Here is a 17,587-nt window from a genome sequence, read left to right on the forward strand (position 1 = left end):
GCAACAATACGTAGCCGTTATAACTATGGTGTTGATTCGTGTGTGGTGTTGTGCGCAGTTGATGTTAATATTATATGTAAATTGAAAGGGGATCACTGCTGTCAGCGGCAGCCGGACACTAAGCGGAATAAGCGGCGACGAGCGAAAAAGTGCAAGGGACCAGGATTCGAGCCCGGGATCTCCTGTTTACCAATTTATCTCATTTTGTTCTATATAGTTCGTTGAATTTGTTCGGGGCGGACGTCCGATGACACCGGTTCAGGTTCTTCGTTGATCCTTTCACTCAGTTTTTTTATTACAGAGGGTAGCTAACTCTCTGACCGAACACGCTGAGCTACCGTGCAGGCTAACTAACCAGTCAGATGCTGTAACCACTGCGCCATCCGGAACACAGCGTTATGGGAACTGCACGGACTGTTTCGGTATGCCTCACGGCCGATCCAAATTCCCATCGAACGCCACCTATCCGCCGGCACATGTTTGCTTGGGATGTGGCGCTCGGATTTGAACTGTTGTTGATGCTTATTGTGTTTAGTTCATGTGCGTGTGCGTGTGTGTGTGTGTGTGTGTGTGTGTGTGTGTGTGTGTGTGTGTGTGTGTGTGTGTGTGTGTGTCCAAGGGAGGGAGTGAAGGGGAGATAGAGAGAGAGAGAGACGGGGAGGGGGGGGGGGGACTTGTGGATAGGCATGTATAGTGAGTGAGTAGTATGCATTAAGGGGACAATGGAATTTAACTGTAGAGGAGGATCGTTTGCATTTTTCGGTTGCTTGTTATTTATATACTTCTTTTAGTGTGACAAAGACGGTTTTATTGCTCAGTGGTGTGTATTCGTTTTGTACTTTCTTTCCTTGGGCTAGTGATTTTTGAATAGAAGAAAACATTCTTCCATTGTTAATTTCTGATACAGGCTGTTACTAGTTTTAAGGATTTTTAAGTCGTACACAGCCGTTTGTCAAAAATGCTCCGTGAAGGAATTATCCAAATTGCCCCACACTTGGGGGAGTTGCGGCGGGTGTGCAAGCAATACGAAATACGTTTTGCAGTGATATGGGGTACACGTGGGCCGAGCTGAGTCATTTCGAGTCGGTGCTACTGGCACGGTGTTGCGCCTAGTGTAGTCGGTGCAGAGCTGTCACACAAGGTGGAAACAATACAGTGAGTGCCAGTAATGTTCGTCGACGTCAAAGGGAGTCATATCGGACATTGAGCTAGTACGAAAGGTGCAGAATGATCGGTCTCCGGGAATCGGGATTATTATACCATGACATTTTTTGCTCGCACAGGTCATGGTGCTCTGCCAGTGATGCGTGTGTGGAAGCAGTGGACAGAGGTAGGACGTAAGCAGCGACGAGCGGGAAGTGGACCATGGAACATGGCCGCAGCACGGGATGACCGTCATCTTGTTCGCATGGCCATTACGGACCGTACAGTATCATCCACAGTGTTGGCTTGTCGCTGGAGCACTGCAACGAGTGAGAACTTGTCTGCATCGATAGTTCGTTGCCGCCTGTTGCAGGTTGGACTGGTTGCACTCAAGCCATTACGTCGGCTTCTATTGTCCAGAAACCACAAGCTCCTACGACTGCAGTGGGCATGAGAACACCGTCACTGGGGTACCGAGTGGCAACACGTAATCTTTTCAGATGAGTCCCGCTTCAGCGAGTTCGACAGTGATGGCCGCATGCGTGTCCGGAGGTACCATGATGAGCGCAACTGAGGGGCCGCATTGTGGAGCGGCATAGCGGACAAACACCAGCCGTGATGGTTTGGGGCGCCATTGGTTACAACAACCGATCTCGCCTGGTACGTACTAGGAGCACTTTGAACAGCAACCAGCACCTAACGGAGGTTGTGGAGCCTGAGGTACTCCCTCTGCTTCAGGCATCTCCACAGGCCTCATTTCAACGGGACAATGCCCGACCACATATTGCGAGGAATGTAGAGGCCGCCTTCGAAGAGCGACGAGTACCAATGCTTCCCTGGCCTGCGAGTTCGCCGAACATGTTCCCACCGAACATGTCTACGATATGGTTGGTCGGCACCTGGTGCGTCACGGTCCTCCAGTAACTGGTGCCACGTATTTGTGGGATCGGATGCAAACTACGCGGAGGAAAATCCCTCAGGAGCGTATTCACAACGTTATTGATTCAATGCCACGCATATAGCAGCTCTAATTGCAGCGCATGGTGGCCATACGACATACTTAATAGTAGGGCTCAATGGACGTGTACAGGTTTGAAGAGGTAATCATTTGTTATTTGTCATGTACCTAACCTGTGGTATCAAATAAAATGAATTCATGCGTGTCCTTCGTAGTGTTGCAATTTCCACAAACGGTAGTGTAGATAGAAATGTCCAGCTACAAGAATACGTACTCACATCACACATACAAGAAATATCAGCTGTACTCAAGCTCATAACAATCAAAACTGCTTCACATTCAACAACAAGCTTTGCTCTCAACAAGAAGGATTACCTATGGGATCCCCAATCAGTGGTTTTCTAGCTGACATATTCATATAGTACAACCAAATCTGTACAAAATACAGTTTTCGTGCAGATATATAGACGATATAATACGTCCAATAGACGAATCACAATTTCTTGTAAAAGAAGGGCAAGAGGACATAAACGCCACCCATGCACAAATACAGTTCAGCATTGAAAAACAAACAGATGAAAAACTCAATTTCTTAGAACTCACCGTACTCAAGAGAAACAACAAACATGAGTTCACAGTTTATAGTAAACCCACAATCAGCTTCAGATATTTACTACATAAACTGAACAGAACATCCATGAACAAACATTATTACACAGAAGAACTTAACACAATCAAACAAATTACGTAGGTGAATGGGTACAATACAAAGATAGTAGGTAAAATAAACAACAAAATACAAAAACAGGCAACACATAATTACAAAACATACACACACAATACAGTTCACAACAAATAAGCAGACAGTAAGCAACAAATGGCAGATACTTACTTACAACAACAAAATCTCCCACAGGGTGGGAAATATATTAAAAAGACAAGGACTTAACACTGCATTCGTAGCCAACAACACACGACAGGAGATACCTGGAAGAAATACCACCAACATTGACTAATATGGCTAGTCTGATAAATATCAACCAACTGGCAACTGCTGTCAGTCTCTATGTATGTGTCAACCTTTCAGGAATTTTAGAACCAAGTGTACAAGAAATGTCAGAGCACTGAAAATATAAACCCTACACTCAATATTTGCAGATCACCCAACAAACAGAGCATCACCATCCAATGAACTCAGAAACAGACATAAAAATCCTTGAAACTACTAACAACCTGTACCAAAAATTAACAATAGAAGCAAACTGCCACATTCAAATCCAATAGCCCAATGATAGTACGTATTAAACGAATGTACATCCCTGTGCAATAAATCCCTCTTTGCTAGAATAGAAGAGTTATACAAATAACACCCGCCCTAAAACTGTAAATGACAGCCTCTGCAATTAAATTCCATTCTCGCCTTACTGTACATCACTCCCCGTTTGTCTGTCTCTCAAATACTCTCTTTCTCTCTCTCCCCCTCTCCTTCTCTTGGACACAAATACTCAGCCACTAACTCAGTCACACACACACACACATACACACACACACACACACACACACACACACACACACACACACACACACACGAATTTAACACAAGAAACTTCAACAACAGTTTAAATCCGCCCGCCACATCCCAAACAAACGTACCACGAAACAAATGAACACTACGCAGCCACAACAAAACGTAACGGCGGCGAAAACTCTATGTTGTGTACTGTACGCACACCTGTGTAAAATATTTGACAATTGTCGTCCATATGAATGTTTTGTACCAAATGTTTCATTAAAAATTAACATACGAACAACAATTTAGTGAGAGGTAAACACAAATAGACCCACTGAAGAGGGCATAGAAAGTGGTGAAACATGTCTCGCTGAAAGCAGAACTATAAAGGTAACATGCGCGGAATTCCTCTCGAAAAAAAAAAAAGTGCTATATCCTAATAATCCACTGAATGCAGAAAGTATAGTTAGTAGTTTACATAAAAGACTGCTTAGCAACAAACCGTTTCATAACATTTACCATTCCCTCATGTTGGATTACGTTAAAAAGAACCATGCAGAACTCGCTCCTCCTGAACAACCAAGTATCACCATGTTTTATCTTTCGCAAGTGGTAGTTAAGGTGAAAAAGCTGGGTAACATAAAGTCAAGAACCGTTTCTGATGTATCTTCTCGCGAGAACAATGCACCTTCTCTGAACAACATTTTGAAAGAAGGACGCAATCTTGTATCAGAAGTACTCGCTGCTCGATTACGTTTCCGATCACATCCTACGGCTATTATAAGCGATATTATGGAAGCATTTCTGTAATTTGTCTCTCACGAAGACGTCAGGAGTTTGACAAGATTTTCATAGCACAACGTTTTTCAAAACAGTCACGAAAGTTATCATACCACGAAGTAGCTACTTACCGTTTCACTAGACTAGCTGGTGTGTTTTTCCAAGCTGTGTATTGACTACAAGGACCTACCATCTTATTACTTCATGCAGCCGTAGTGCTTCACACACACCTCTTAGCCAGTATTCACTGCCTCCACCAAGCAGCAAAATTGGGCTACGCAGTTGAGGCCAAAGACACCGTTGCCCATGATGCGCCACTGAGCAGTTGGGACTCCGTGAAGTTCTTATGTCTGCACTTAGGTGTCACCTTTTATTTACTTTCACTTACTCTTATTTTTTAAGAAAAATGTAGTAATTGGAAGTAGGTAATTATAAACTTATGGTGTGATTGAAGAAGAGAATAAAAGAAGACAGGAATGAGTTGGTATAGATATTCCTTCACCAACACCACCAGTGGAAGGGGACTTCGTATTCAACTTCAATTCCGGCGATCAAATGTGGTGCTACCCGTATTAGTATTATTCACATGGGCATCCCTCCTCGGAAAACTCAATCTGTTCCGTCCATACGGATCTAATCTATGTCGGTGTTGTTTTTTAGGGTGCTGTGTGAGTTGCTGTTTGTTACGTTACATAACAACTGCTACTACTAGGTTCGCTAGTAAGCAGATTCTGCAGGGATTTGGAACAAATCCTACCTCATTTTAATTAGACTAAGTTATACACTGTCCCTACACAGCTGTAGGAGAAATAACAAGCCACCACTAACCAATTATTAGTGTTGTGAAACCATTTCTTCACTGCCATTCTGCCTGACATGCAGTCGATTCTTGCTTTCAGCAACGCTGAAGAAACACACTTCTAGACAAGATGTCTCATTTCCTATTGCCACACGGGTGCTAGCCAGTAACGTTTTCATCGATGATTTCGCGTTTGGCAGAGATAACGAAAATGAAGTTATCGCTGTGCATTATGAACCAACGGCCGTCATGAAACTATTGAACGTGGGCCACTACTTCAGTTGCAATACATATGGGGATCCCAAGAGCGAGATGTTTGTACGAGACTCAGATCTTAAGTATACTGGAACACAGCAATGTACAACTTTTACATCAACACTGAGCATGTTAAAGAAAAATTACCTAACAGCCGTACTGTAAGAAAGAAACTGTCACACGGTATAACTACATTTTGTGACCAACTAGGAGTATTCTGAGTCAGTCACGGCAAGACTATTATTGCAGGAAACTTGGTGCAGGGAAATTGACTGGAATCATTTGCTATCTAATAATGTACAGGGTGTTTCAAAAATGACCGGTATATTTGAAACGGCAATAAAAACTAAACGAGCAGCGATAGAAATACACCGTTTGTTGCAATATGCTTGGGACAACAGTACATTTTCAGGCGGACAAACTTTCGAAATTACAGTAGTTACAATTTTCAACAACAGATGGCGCTGCAAGTGATGTGAAAGATATAGAAGACAACGCAGTCTTTGGGTGCGCAATTCTGTACGTCGTCTTTCTGCTGTAAGCGTGTGCTGTTCACAACGTGCAAGTGAGCTGTAGACAACATGGTTTATTCCTTAGAACAGAGGATTTTTCTGGTGTTGGAATTCCACCGCCTAGAACACAGTGTTGTTGCAACAAGACGAAGTTTTCAACAGAGGTTTAATGTAACCAAAGGACCGAAAAGCGATACAATAAAGGATCTGTTTGAAAAATTTCAACGGACTGGGAACGTGACGGATTAACGTGCTGGAAAGGTAGGGCGACCGCGTACGGCAACCACGGAGGGCAACGCGCAGCTAGTGCAGCAGGTGATCCAACAGCGGCCTCGGGTTTCCGTTCGCCGTGCTGCAGCTGCGGTCCAAATGACGCCAACGTCCACATATCGTCTCATGCGCCAGAGTTTACACCTCTATCCATACAAAATTCAAACGAGGCAACCCCTTAGCGCCGCTACCATTGCTGCACGAGAGACTTTCGCTAACGACATAGTGCACAGGATTGATAACGGCGATATGCATGTGGGCAGCATTTGGTTTACCGAGGAAGCTTATTTTTACCTGGACAGCTTCGTCAATAAACAGAACTACTGCAAACACCTCGTGGTTTATGCAAGATGGTGCCCGGCCACATCGCACGGCCGACGTCTTTAATTTCCTGAATGAATATTTCGATGATCGTGTGATTTATTTGGGCTATCCGAAACATACAGGAGGCGGCGTGGATTGGCCTCCCTACTCGCTAGACATGAACCCCTGTTACTTCTTTCTGTGGGGACACTTGAAAGACCAGGTGTACCGCCAGAATCCAGAAACAATTGAACAGCTGAAGCAGTACATCTAATCTGCATGTGAAGCCATTCCGCCAGACACGTTGTCAAAGGTTTCGGGTAATTTCATTCAGAAACTACGCCATATTATTGCTACGCATGGTGGATATGTGGAAAATATCGTACTATAGAGTTTCCCAGACCTCAGCGCCATCTGTTGTTGACAATTGTAACTACTGTAATTTCGAAAGTTTGTCTGCCTGAAAATGTACTGTTGTCCCAAGCATATTGCAACAAACGGTGTATTTCTATCGCTTCTCGTTTAGTTTGTATTGCCGTTTCAAATATACCGGTAATTTTTGAAACACCCTGTAGTATCACAATGGAATACATGGGTATCCGCTCCACTGAGCTGGATTTGTTACCACGACGGATACCAGCTGCTAAAAATCACGATGTCCAGAGTCACATGTGTACGGGGCAGCTCTATAAATCCACAGTGTTTACACGGCAACGCAATAATTCACTTAGCCTGTAGCAAGAATAGATCAGCTCTTTTCAAAAGATAGCATTGTCACATCTGGAATTTGTAGGAACACTCGTGAAGTACGATTAACAAGCCATTTCTGCACAGCAACAGGATACGATATTACTTATGTGGTGTTGTAGTGACCTTGGATTTTATAAGCAGTGATGTTAATCGATGGAAGAGTTACATTTGTAACAGAGTGGCAAAAATTCATACACATACGTCTACTAGACAATACAGACATCGTCCTGGACATAATAACGCAATTCATCGTCACACACGGAGACTTCTTGGCAGTCAAATTCAATCTGAGCTTGTTTGGTTGGAAGGACCGCTATTGCGTGTATGCCCGGCAGAACTACCAAGTACACACAGTACGTGTCCTGGCCTCTCAGAAAAGAAATATAAAACAGGCGAAGGCGCTCGATGTACCTTCCGGCCTCATAGACATTTCCAAACAGAGTTCCTACTGGAGACTAATTTGCACAACAGGACTCGCTTCACACGTAACATACGTCACAAAGATAACCTTGCTGTAGAGTCAACGGCAGTCGTGCTCAAAAATGCACGTATTTACTGGATCAGAACGGCCCAACGACTATGTTTCATGCGAGAAATCCAAACCAGTATCGGAAGACTCTAAAATTTGGCGCTTTCATCCAGTCATTGAAGACGATCTCCTTCGCCTGGAAGGTAGATTACAATTAGCAGTCTTAACCAGTGGACAACGAAATCCAGTACTCCCTGACTGGTCATACCACTTTACGAAACACATCATATTCCAAATACAAATGATCGTTATCATGTTATTCGAACTTCAGAAAGAATTTTGGGTACTTAAAGGTCGTCAAACTATGAAAAGGGTGTTCGATACATTTTTACCTCGATCAAGCATAATCCAAGAGGACAAGAATCTAAAGCTCCACGAGCTATAGATTGAATGAGACCATCCAAATCTTTTAGTGTGTCTGGTACAGACTTTGCTGGTCCTCTATGCAGGGTGGTTAGAAACAGTGGGAAAACCTTGTAAGGGTGTTTCAGAGTTGTGTTAAGAAGTAACTGTTACCAAAAAAATCAATACCTTACGCTGTTTCCGAGTACATTGGCATTTAAGTTTGCCAGTCACGAAGTATCGCGCGCAAATTCAAGCGACCTGCCAGAGACGGTGTCACCAAACGTGTTCCTCATTTGGTTTCCTTAAAACGAACAAGAACGCTATTCAGAAACAGCAAATAGGGCGGTAGCAAGGACCGGATCCGAGCAAAAACCTGAGAAGTCTCGTGCGCTATCATGTACGCTATGAGAACAATTATAGTTGTATCTGAATGACTGTTTGAATTTTCTGCCTGACTGGCTAACTTCAATGGTCATTAACTCGGAAACGGCGACACGTATCGAAGTTTTGTTCAATAATTATTTCTCGGGGCAACCTACCCTGAAACATCCTTTTCAGACTGTTTCTCACCACTCTGTATATCAAGACAGGTACCACCATGAGGCCTATATAACTTCTTCAGTTGCACAAAAACACGCAAAGTACCAAAGAACTTCTGAAAAAGAGGGTTAAGGAATGTATCATGGAGCTTAGGAGCTTTTATGAAGTTAGGGACAAGTCTGCAAGTCGTATCGACTTGTGGCAAGGTAACCAGGCTTTGATTCAAGATGATGGACACCTACGACATGCTTGGAGGAAAGCGAATATAGACAAGTACATCGAGGAAAGACTAAAATAAGGACTGTAATACTGCGCACATCAGAAGGACAACAGATAGCTCGTCCTGCTGTAGTTGGTCACTCACCTGGAGATTCACCAGCCTGGGGAAGATGTTGTAAATCGATACAGACCAAGAAACTTACGTCTCGGATTTCATGTAGTGTTGATAACTGCGATCTGACTCATTGTAAACTCATTGTAATACATCTGAGAGTGCAAATAAAGAGCTGTGGTACAATGGATTACTTACTTGCTATTGACATCACTGCACTGAACCACACGAAACTATTTTTAATATACGTATTTTTAGTACTTTGCTTAATTGTTGAGTTTCCTCCCTCTAATTTTTTAATTTATTATCTAATGCTTCACGATACTAGAAAATGTGTAATTCTATGTATTTAAGACAACATATGTTGCATCTCGCCTACATAATGCGGCTAACAAGTATTTAACAAATCGTAGGAGCCAAGGCGCTAGGTTTACACGCTGCTTATAGACGGCCGAATGGTTAGATATTCTTAAGACCAATAAGGGCATTTAAAATAAAAAATGCGATAAAGTCCTCGGGAGAAGAATAAGGTCATTGAGTTATCCTGTAGTTTAATTAAGTTGCAGAGACAATGACATTATTCCCAACTTCGATAAAATTTTGTTCTATTATAAATTTGTAGGCTTCCACCGTCAGTTTAAGCTTGAATAAAATCATTTTGGGTGATAGGCTATGTCATTACATATTAGTGTTTTGTAAAACAAAACGATTTTCTTCAAATTGTGGCCATTCCCAACACTGCTACTGTGAATAACATCAAACACAAATCACATCTGACATTGGTAGAAGAAAGGGTTTTCTTTAGTTTATTGAATTACATTCTTTCCCCATAGAAATGTAACCTTTCACTTGGACTGAGAAATGACAGCAAGACTTTATTCTCTCTGCTGCGACAGGGTGTAGAGCGTGACAACCTTTTCAAAATATCTACATCTATAAACACGTGACTACACTGACATGTGCCTGTCAGAGGGCTCATCGAACGACTTTCACACTGTAGTCTCCTGTTCCACTCTACAACTGCTCGTAGAAAAACGAATACATATATTTTCACGATATCTCTGATTTATAGCTCTAATTTCTGTTATTTTATTACGATGACCATTTACAACTATGTATGCCAGCGTCAACAGAATATTTTCGCATTCGGAGGGGAATGTCGGTGATTGAAAATCCGTGGAAAAATGTTCAAATGTGTGTGAAATCTTATGGAACTTAACTGCTAAGGCCATCAGTCCCTAAGCTTACACACTACTTAACCTAAATTATCCTAGGGACACACACACACACACACACACACACACACACACACACACCCATGCCCGAGGGAGGACTCGAACCACCGCCGGGACGAAAATCCGTGGAAAGTCCGCCTTTGTTGTAATGGTGTCTCATAAGCATGACATTCTTTTCCCCGTTTTGCTATAGTACAAAACGAGCTGCCTTTTGAACTTTCTCGATATCCTCCTCCGGTCCTCTCTGAGGACGGTCAGCAGTAGTGCTGGCAGTCTCTTTGGTGGATTAGTTGCATCTCCTCAGTGTTCTTCCAATAAGACGCATCGTTTGGTTCGCCTTACCCACAAAATTATCTATAAGTGGCAGTCAAATATAAGCATATAGAAAAATGTTAGTAAACTCTTTATTATTTCAAAAGTAATCGCAATAGCTGTTAACAGATTTATCTCACTGTGAGACAAGACGGTAATGCCTTCACTGAAAAATGGGTACGGTTGCCTGCAGAAACATGACCGTACCCAGGAGTGGAGTTCTTCGTCCGAATCAAATCGACGACCACGAATATCTTTCTATAGGGCTCCAAAAGATATGGAAATCGTATGGGGGGAGATCGAGACAGTAGGCGCGCCGCTAATCACCAAGAACGTAGACGATGTCAGGTGGCTTGAGTCACGAGCCTGGTGGTGACTTCAGAAGATTAAACCCAGTAGGGTGAGCACGGTACGGAACGAGTCATCAGCAAGTGGCCCGAGAGCACTAGAATTTTGCCGTACATGTAGGTCAAATAGAGCTGATGACTCTCCTATGAGGATCTACAATTTTGTCTTCATACTTATATTTAAATACAGGGTGTTACAAAAAGGTACGACCAAACTTTCAGGAAACATTCCTCACACACAAATAAAGAAAAGATGTTATGTGGACATGTGTCAGGAAACGCTTGATTTCCATGTTAGAGGTCATTTTAGTTTCGTCAGTATGTACTGTACTTCCTCGATTCACCGCCATGATTTCATACGGGATACCCTACCTGTGCTGCTAGAACATGTGCCTTTATTAGTACGACACGACATGTGGTTCATGCATGATGGAGCTCCTGCACATTTCAGTCGAAGTGTTTGTACGCTTCTCAACAACAGATTCAGTGAGCGATGGATTGGTAGTGGCGGACCAATTCCATGGCCTCCACGCTCTCCTGACCTCAACCCTTTCATTTATGGGGGCATTTGAAAGCTCTTGTCTACGCAACCCCGGTACCAAATGTAGAGACTCTTCGTGCTCGTATTGTGGACGGCTGTGATACAATACGCCGTTCTCCAGGACTGCATCAGCGCATCAGGGATTCCATGCGACAGAGGGTGGATGCATGTATCCTCGCTAACGGAGGACATTTTGAACATTCCCTGTAACAAAGTGTTTGAAGTCAAGCTGGTACGTTATGTTGCTGTGTGTTTCCATTCCATGATTAATGTGATTTGAAGAGAAGTAAAAAAATGAGCTCTAACATGGAAAGTAAGCGTTCCGGACACATGTCCACATAACATATTTTCTTTCTTTGTGTGTGAGGAATGTTTCCTGAAAGTTTGACCATACCTTTTTGTAACACCCTGTATATTGTTTCGTTGCATATTTATATACTTTGTAAGGACAAGTGTCGAACGGATACTAATGAGCTGGACATTTCCATTCGCTAAACCTGTACCTACATGTCGGAACTTGGCTCCACCACAAAATTTATGTTGAAGCGGTGACTGATGGCAGTACCATGAAGTTTAATATAATTCATCCTGATTGCTCATTAACTGATAGTGTATAAGAAATTCGTTGCGAGCCTAGAGGAAACCGTACTAGCACCACGATAAATTACTTTTCATTGGTCATATTAAGTCGCGAATTTTCGCTATAATGTTTGAAAGTCATACAGCGTCTTCGGCGAAAGAAAAATATCGATAATTGCTGTCTTATTCCACTATTACATGCGTGGCTGTGGGTCGGAATTACCCCCTTGGATACTACCATCAAATCATCTGGAAATGAGGATGGTGTAAGTGTTAGAAATTCTGCTATTTGTACCCTTCGCGTCTTATAGATTGTTAGTTCTCTTATATTGTTATACAGATTGCCAACTTACCACATTTCGGGAAAGTCACCACCCACACATCGTCAGGGTAGACTTCGAAGTTTGTAAAGCGCTGCCACATGTCTGGGTAGAGACTCGTGACGACGGAACGCGACGGTATGACTCTCCATAGCGGCGACTTGAAAATCCCAGGGCAGGCAGCTGCCACCCGCAGACCAAACTCGTCTTGCATCTTCTCGAACTTCGGCTGAAACATCGTCTGCAGGACAAAGAACTCTCATTAGTCTCACTAAGTAATTCCCTCTCCGTACACTTTAGCCTACCATTACTCGTCTATACACGGGTGTTCCATAATTTTAGCGATATTATTATTTAGATATTAGAGGGTATAAATTCAGTACATAGATATAAGGGACTATGGTACGGAATAAATGTTTACTTATTTATTTACTTATGTGTTGTTACAAATTTTACTTCACAGCAACAGCTGCATATCGTACCGACCATCAAACTGACAAACGCCAATCGCGGTGCATGTATTAAATATGAGCCACTGACTAAACGGAATTATGATTTTCCTCAAATTATTCTGTGCGATTAACTATTTGTCGAGAATTTTGGTCAGCTTTCTCTGACTAATTCTATTCAGTCTCTCGTAAATTTCTGTCCAGGATGATAAAATTCTTCCAATGAGGGTGACACTTGTTGGAAAAATTCCTCTGTCCATTTGTACGGCTTCCGAGCGTTACATCACGATGCACCATATGCGAAGAATATATCTGGTAGTCCATATGTAGAGTAATGCTCCATCTTCCACAACCTGTGCTGAATTGTGAATTGCGGTACTATGCGCTTGGAAAAATTACTGATATTTGTTATGAAACACAAGCAATTTGAGTCCGCAGCTCGTGGTCGTGCGGTAGCGTTCTCGCTTCCCGAGCCCGGGTTCCCGGTTTCGATTCCCGGCGGGGTCAGGGATTTTCTCTGACTGGGTGTTGTGTGATGTCCTTAGGTTAGTTAGGTTTAAGTAGTTCTAAGTTTTAGGAAACTGATGATCATAGATGCTAAGTCCCATAGTGCTCAGAGCCATTTGAACCATTTGAACAAGTAATTTGAAATCACTTGCCTCAGACGCATTGCTCACAAAACCCTTCTAACGCCTGTAGTATTCACTTACAGCTATTGGTTCTAGAAAAAAATACTCGATTGAGGCTGGCCGCTGTGGCCGAGCAGTTCTAGGCGCTTCTGTCAGGAAGCGCGCTGCTGCTGCGGTTGCAGGTTCTAATCCGCCGACACGGTAGGTCAGCGTGTTCGGTCAGAGGCCTGCTCACCCGCTGTAAAGCTGAGTAAAGGAATCAACGATCAACTTGAACGGATGTCTTGCGACATCCGCCCAGACCAAACGAAAACGAACAATACCGGAAAAAACGAAAAAAAAAATCCTGCCTCGGGCATGGATGTGTGTGATGTCCTTGGGTTAGTTAGGTTTAGGTAGTTCTAAGTCTAGGGGACTGATGACCTCAGATGTTACGTCCCATAGTACTTAAAGTCATTTTTCACTCGATTTACGATCCTCCACCCTGCGTACTATTTAGGCCCAAAATTTTGGGACATCGTATAAACAAATGCGTTACACAGTATTATTTTCATTTTCTTGACAATCAAAAAATCTTCAAGTCAATAAAATCGCTATGTCATGACGCAGAAGCGTGTTCTCTGCAGCGGGGTTGAAATAATCATATTCCGGTTACCGCCAGTAGTCTAAGTGTGATATGATCCAAAGAGATTTAGCGAAATCATACTTCTTTCACTTAACAGAATTTACGCCTCCACTCTCTATGTTACAAACACCTCATTGGTTACCTATCGAGTTATGGGTTGAACAAACTATGCGAGGCAGAAACTAAGTTGTGCGTTGCACTTACCCATAACATTATGAACATTAATGATACAACATGTCTCTACTGTTTAACAGAATATATGCTGTGATGAACTTTGAATGTCAATTTGAAAAAGTAAGCAAGACTGATAAGTCTTTTGCTGCCAGTGCATTACCACTTGTGCTATTTGAAAACACCTGTCACATTGACCCCAAGTTTCGAATGGCTACTGGTTAATGCCGGCATCGTCCAAGCCCTCAAAGGACCTTTTAAGAAGGTATGAGAATTCATCTTTTCTTCTAGTGTTACTACCCCCACAGCACCGTCGAAAAACTTCTTTGTAGTGTGGAAGCAATCGAGAGGAATCAACAGCCATTTGTCCAATCATTGAGTCGACATGTCTTTTGATGGTGCCATTGATATTCCCAGTGTCCGCGAAAGGTAGTTAACCTTGTTCGAGCTCTAGGCTGGTACTCGCTGTTCACATCTAACATGTGTGACTTTTTACCAAGCTATTGTTGCTTTTCGTTACTTTGTCCCTGGTTTATCAAACCCCACTGATTTCAACAGAACTGCTTTCCTGAGAAGATGTTATATTTTAGATGCTTCGTGTTTTCATTCTTTAAGTCTTTCCTATAGGGGATCTGAAAACATGTTTTGGAAAATGCAAGATGTCATTTCCTTGGCACAGAGATACATTCTGTGACATTACGTCCGCTGTTTGAAATCTCATATGAAATTTGTTGTTAAGTGATAGTTCAATTAATAGCAAATTCTGTGAAAATTCATGGCTTGTGTAGACAAAGAAATGTGAAAATTTCTTGAAAATTCTAAGCAATTTTCGCATTTCGAGGCGCCAGTAAAGTAAAGAATTAAATAGCATACCTAAGCAACATACAGCCTTACCGTGCTGCTTTCGGCTGTGCGTTCCTGTCTCCACGCCGGCATGATTCTATCCCACGTAAATAGTTGCAGATTATATTATCTACGCGACTTGAAGCAGATAACGCCAATTATCAAGCAAAATAGCTAGGAATAAGTCAATTATTGATTGTCTCTTCCGTGACGGGACATAGGGGATCTAGAAAATATCCATAACTTACTTTCAGACATTTCTAATGAATCACATAAAAATGGTTTTATTTCCTTCCAGAAACTTAAAAAGGTGAAATGGTAATGAAGAAGGGCAGAATATTCGTGAAATTCAAAAAGCGCTCACAGATGGTCGTGTCACCATCCAGTGCATCACAGACGACAATTATTGGCATGTCGTATACTTCTTAGTGATATTCCACTTTATTCATTTATTACACATAAGCACTTTAAAGGATTGCAGACTTCGTTTACTAGCTGCTCCATTGGTAGGGATAATCATCATAGATTTGATCATTGCAGATTTCCCCTGATCAATTGGAGTTTATAATAAGATGTTGAAAATGCACACGTGTAAAGGAAAAAGTCTCTGGTGGTTACATGAAGGATCCTCTAATATCCTCTAAGATGCGATGGAAGCATCCAGACGGAAGAAACAACCCACATCTATGCAGGCAAAGTCACGCTCACAACCTTTAGTGTCCAACGCAGATACTGAAGGACCTCCTAGCAACATGTGCTGCTTTCATTGTGCAATACAGGCATCCAAGAGATGTCGTTTCCACCGAAGGTTGTCAGACTTCTGCAATAGTTCGCAACCCACGCCTTTCCCGAATGGAAGCAGTCTGCCGCCAGTTGGAATTTCACTCGCATTTCTGAAGAAGAATGATGTTAGTTTAGACTACTTTCCAAAGTCACAGTATGGCTTTTGCAGCAAAGCTTTTACAATGTAGGGCGCCTGCATAAGTAAACATAGACCAACATCTGTGCCGCATTTCGTCGTTATCAATACAATACTTGCAGATCAGAAGAAATAGTCCCTCGAAAACAGTCCGACAGGAGCAAAGACAGACAACCACAGACGCAAATCTCCTAACCTTTCCGTTCTGTGCTACATGATTCACGATCTCGTCGACAATCTGCGAAAGAGATTCGCAAATGGAGACTTAATTTTCTCAAGGAAAATACAGTTTTAAGTTGCAATTTGTGAGTTATGAGTATAAATGAATCGCTTCGTTATGGTACACAACTGCAACAGAGTCGCATGTCCATGTCCTCCTGACTTCAGACATTCAGACATTACCAACTGCTGTCGTTTACAGTTGAGGTACTGGATCCACCATAGGCTACGAACACTGTGAGCTAGCTGCCACAATGCGGTTACGACGAGGCAGTAGCAGGGCAAGACAGATTCAACGTCAATGAACCTATTGTTCTCGTTTTCCCGCCCCCTTCCCCTCTATCAGCCTCCTCCCGACACGTGGCGAAATCACAGAACAACAGGGTTAGCGCGAATTCAGTGGGCCTACTTGTCTCCTTATCTCACGATATGACATGCCCACTCACCCTCCTCTCCCCTCTTCTGGGCACCAGTGAGGTCATAGAACTACAGGACAGGTTCAATTTCAATTGGAGCTCTTATTCATTATTCTAATACAGCGATTTCATCGATAAGATAAGCTGTATCTGCCTTCCCTGCCCTCCCGCCTTACTGACACGTGGCGAGGTGATCGAATCATAGAGCTGGTATTGGGAAAAGAAGCCATTGTTCTCATGTATCGAGGTCATTGGACGCCTACTGCTCTTCCCCTTGGTCAGGAAGGATGTTCCCCATTATATCACCTCCCCATTATTTATCATCTCAATTGTGGGAGTTTTGTTATTCATTGCGGGCCGGTAGGGCCGTGCGGTTCTAGGCTCTTCAGTCTTGAACCGCTTGACCACTACGGTCGCAGGTTCGAATCCTGCCTCGGGCATGGATGTTTGTGATGTCCTTAGGTTAGTTAGGTTTAAGTAGTTCTAAGTTCTAGGGGACTGATGACCTCAGATGTTAAGTCCCATAGTGCTCAGACCCATTGGAACCATTTGTTATTCATTCTTGCTCTGTAATCCATAGTGAAAGGAACATGTCTGCATGTGGGGGTATGTCTAATAAATAACAGTAGCAAATCAATGTCAAGTTTATTGTTAGCAATAACTATTGTCAATCGCTCCCCTCCTCCCTGTCCGTCGTGGCCTAAAAACCGTAGTGAAATGGAAAATCAGCAGCAGAGGTATCCTGCTTAGAAAATGGCGGTAAATATTACTATGATACAGGTGACACTTGTTTCAGTGATTGAAGCGATCTGTCAATTTGATGGAATGATGTTTCTGCTGAAGCGAAGAGACATAAATATTATTTTTTTCCCGGCGTCATGACGCTATTTTCAGTTCAGAACGCCCAGTGAGCACTTAAAAATGCCTAGAAAATAGTGTCTGCCGCCAAGTATGAGG

General features: G+C 42.7%; 1 protein-coding gene across 1 annotated transcript in view; it reads right to left on the reverse strand.

Annotated features, from left to right (window-relative positions):
* The window catches only part of LOC126355087 (luciferin sulfotransferase-like), a 349,237-nt gene that overhangs the window by 258,493 nt on the left and 73,157 nt on the right, over positions 1-17,587 (reverse strand). The window contains exon 3 of the mRNA XM_050005278.1: positions 12,393-12,600. Coding sequence (XP_049861235.1) covers positions 12,393-12,597 — 205 coding nt within the window. The 5' untranslated portion in view covers positions 12,598-12,600. The remainder of the gene's footprint in view (positions 1-12,392; positions 12,601-17,587) is intronic.

Source organism: Schistocerca gregaria, chromosome 3, assembly GCF_023897955.1.
Source record: "Schistocerca gregaria isolate iqSchGreg1 chromosome 3, iqSchGreg1.2, whole genome shotgun sequence".
NCBI classification, from domain to species: Eukaryota; Metazoa; Arthropoda; class Insecta; order Orthoptera; family Acrididae; genus Schistocerca; species Schistocerca gregaria.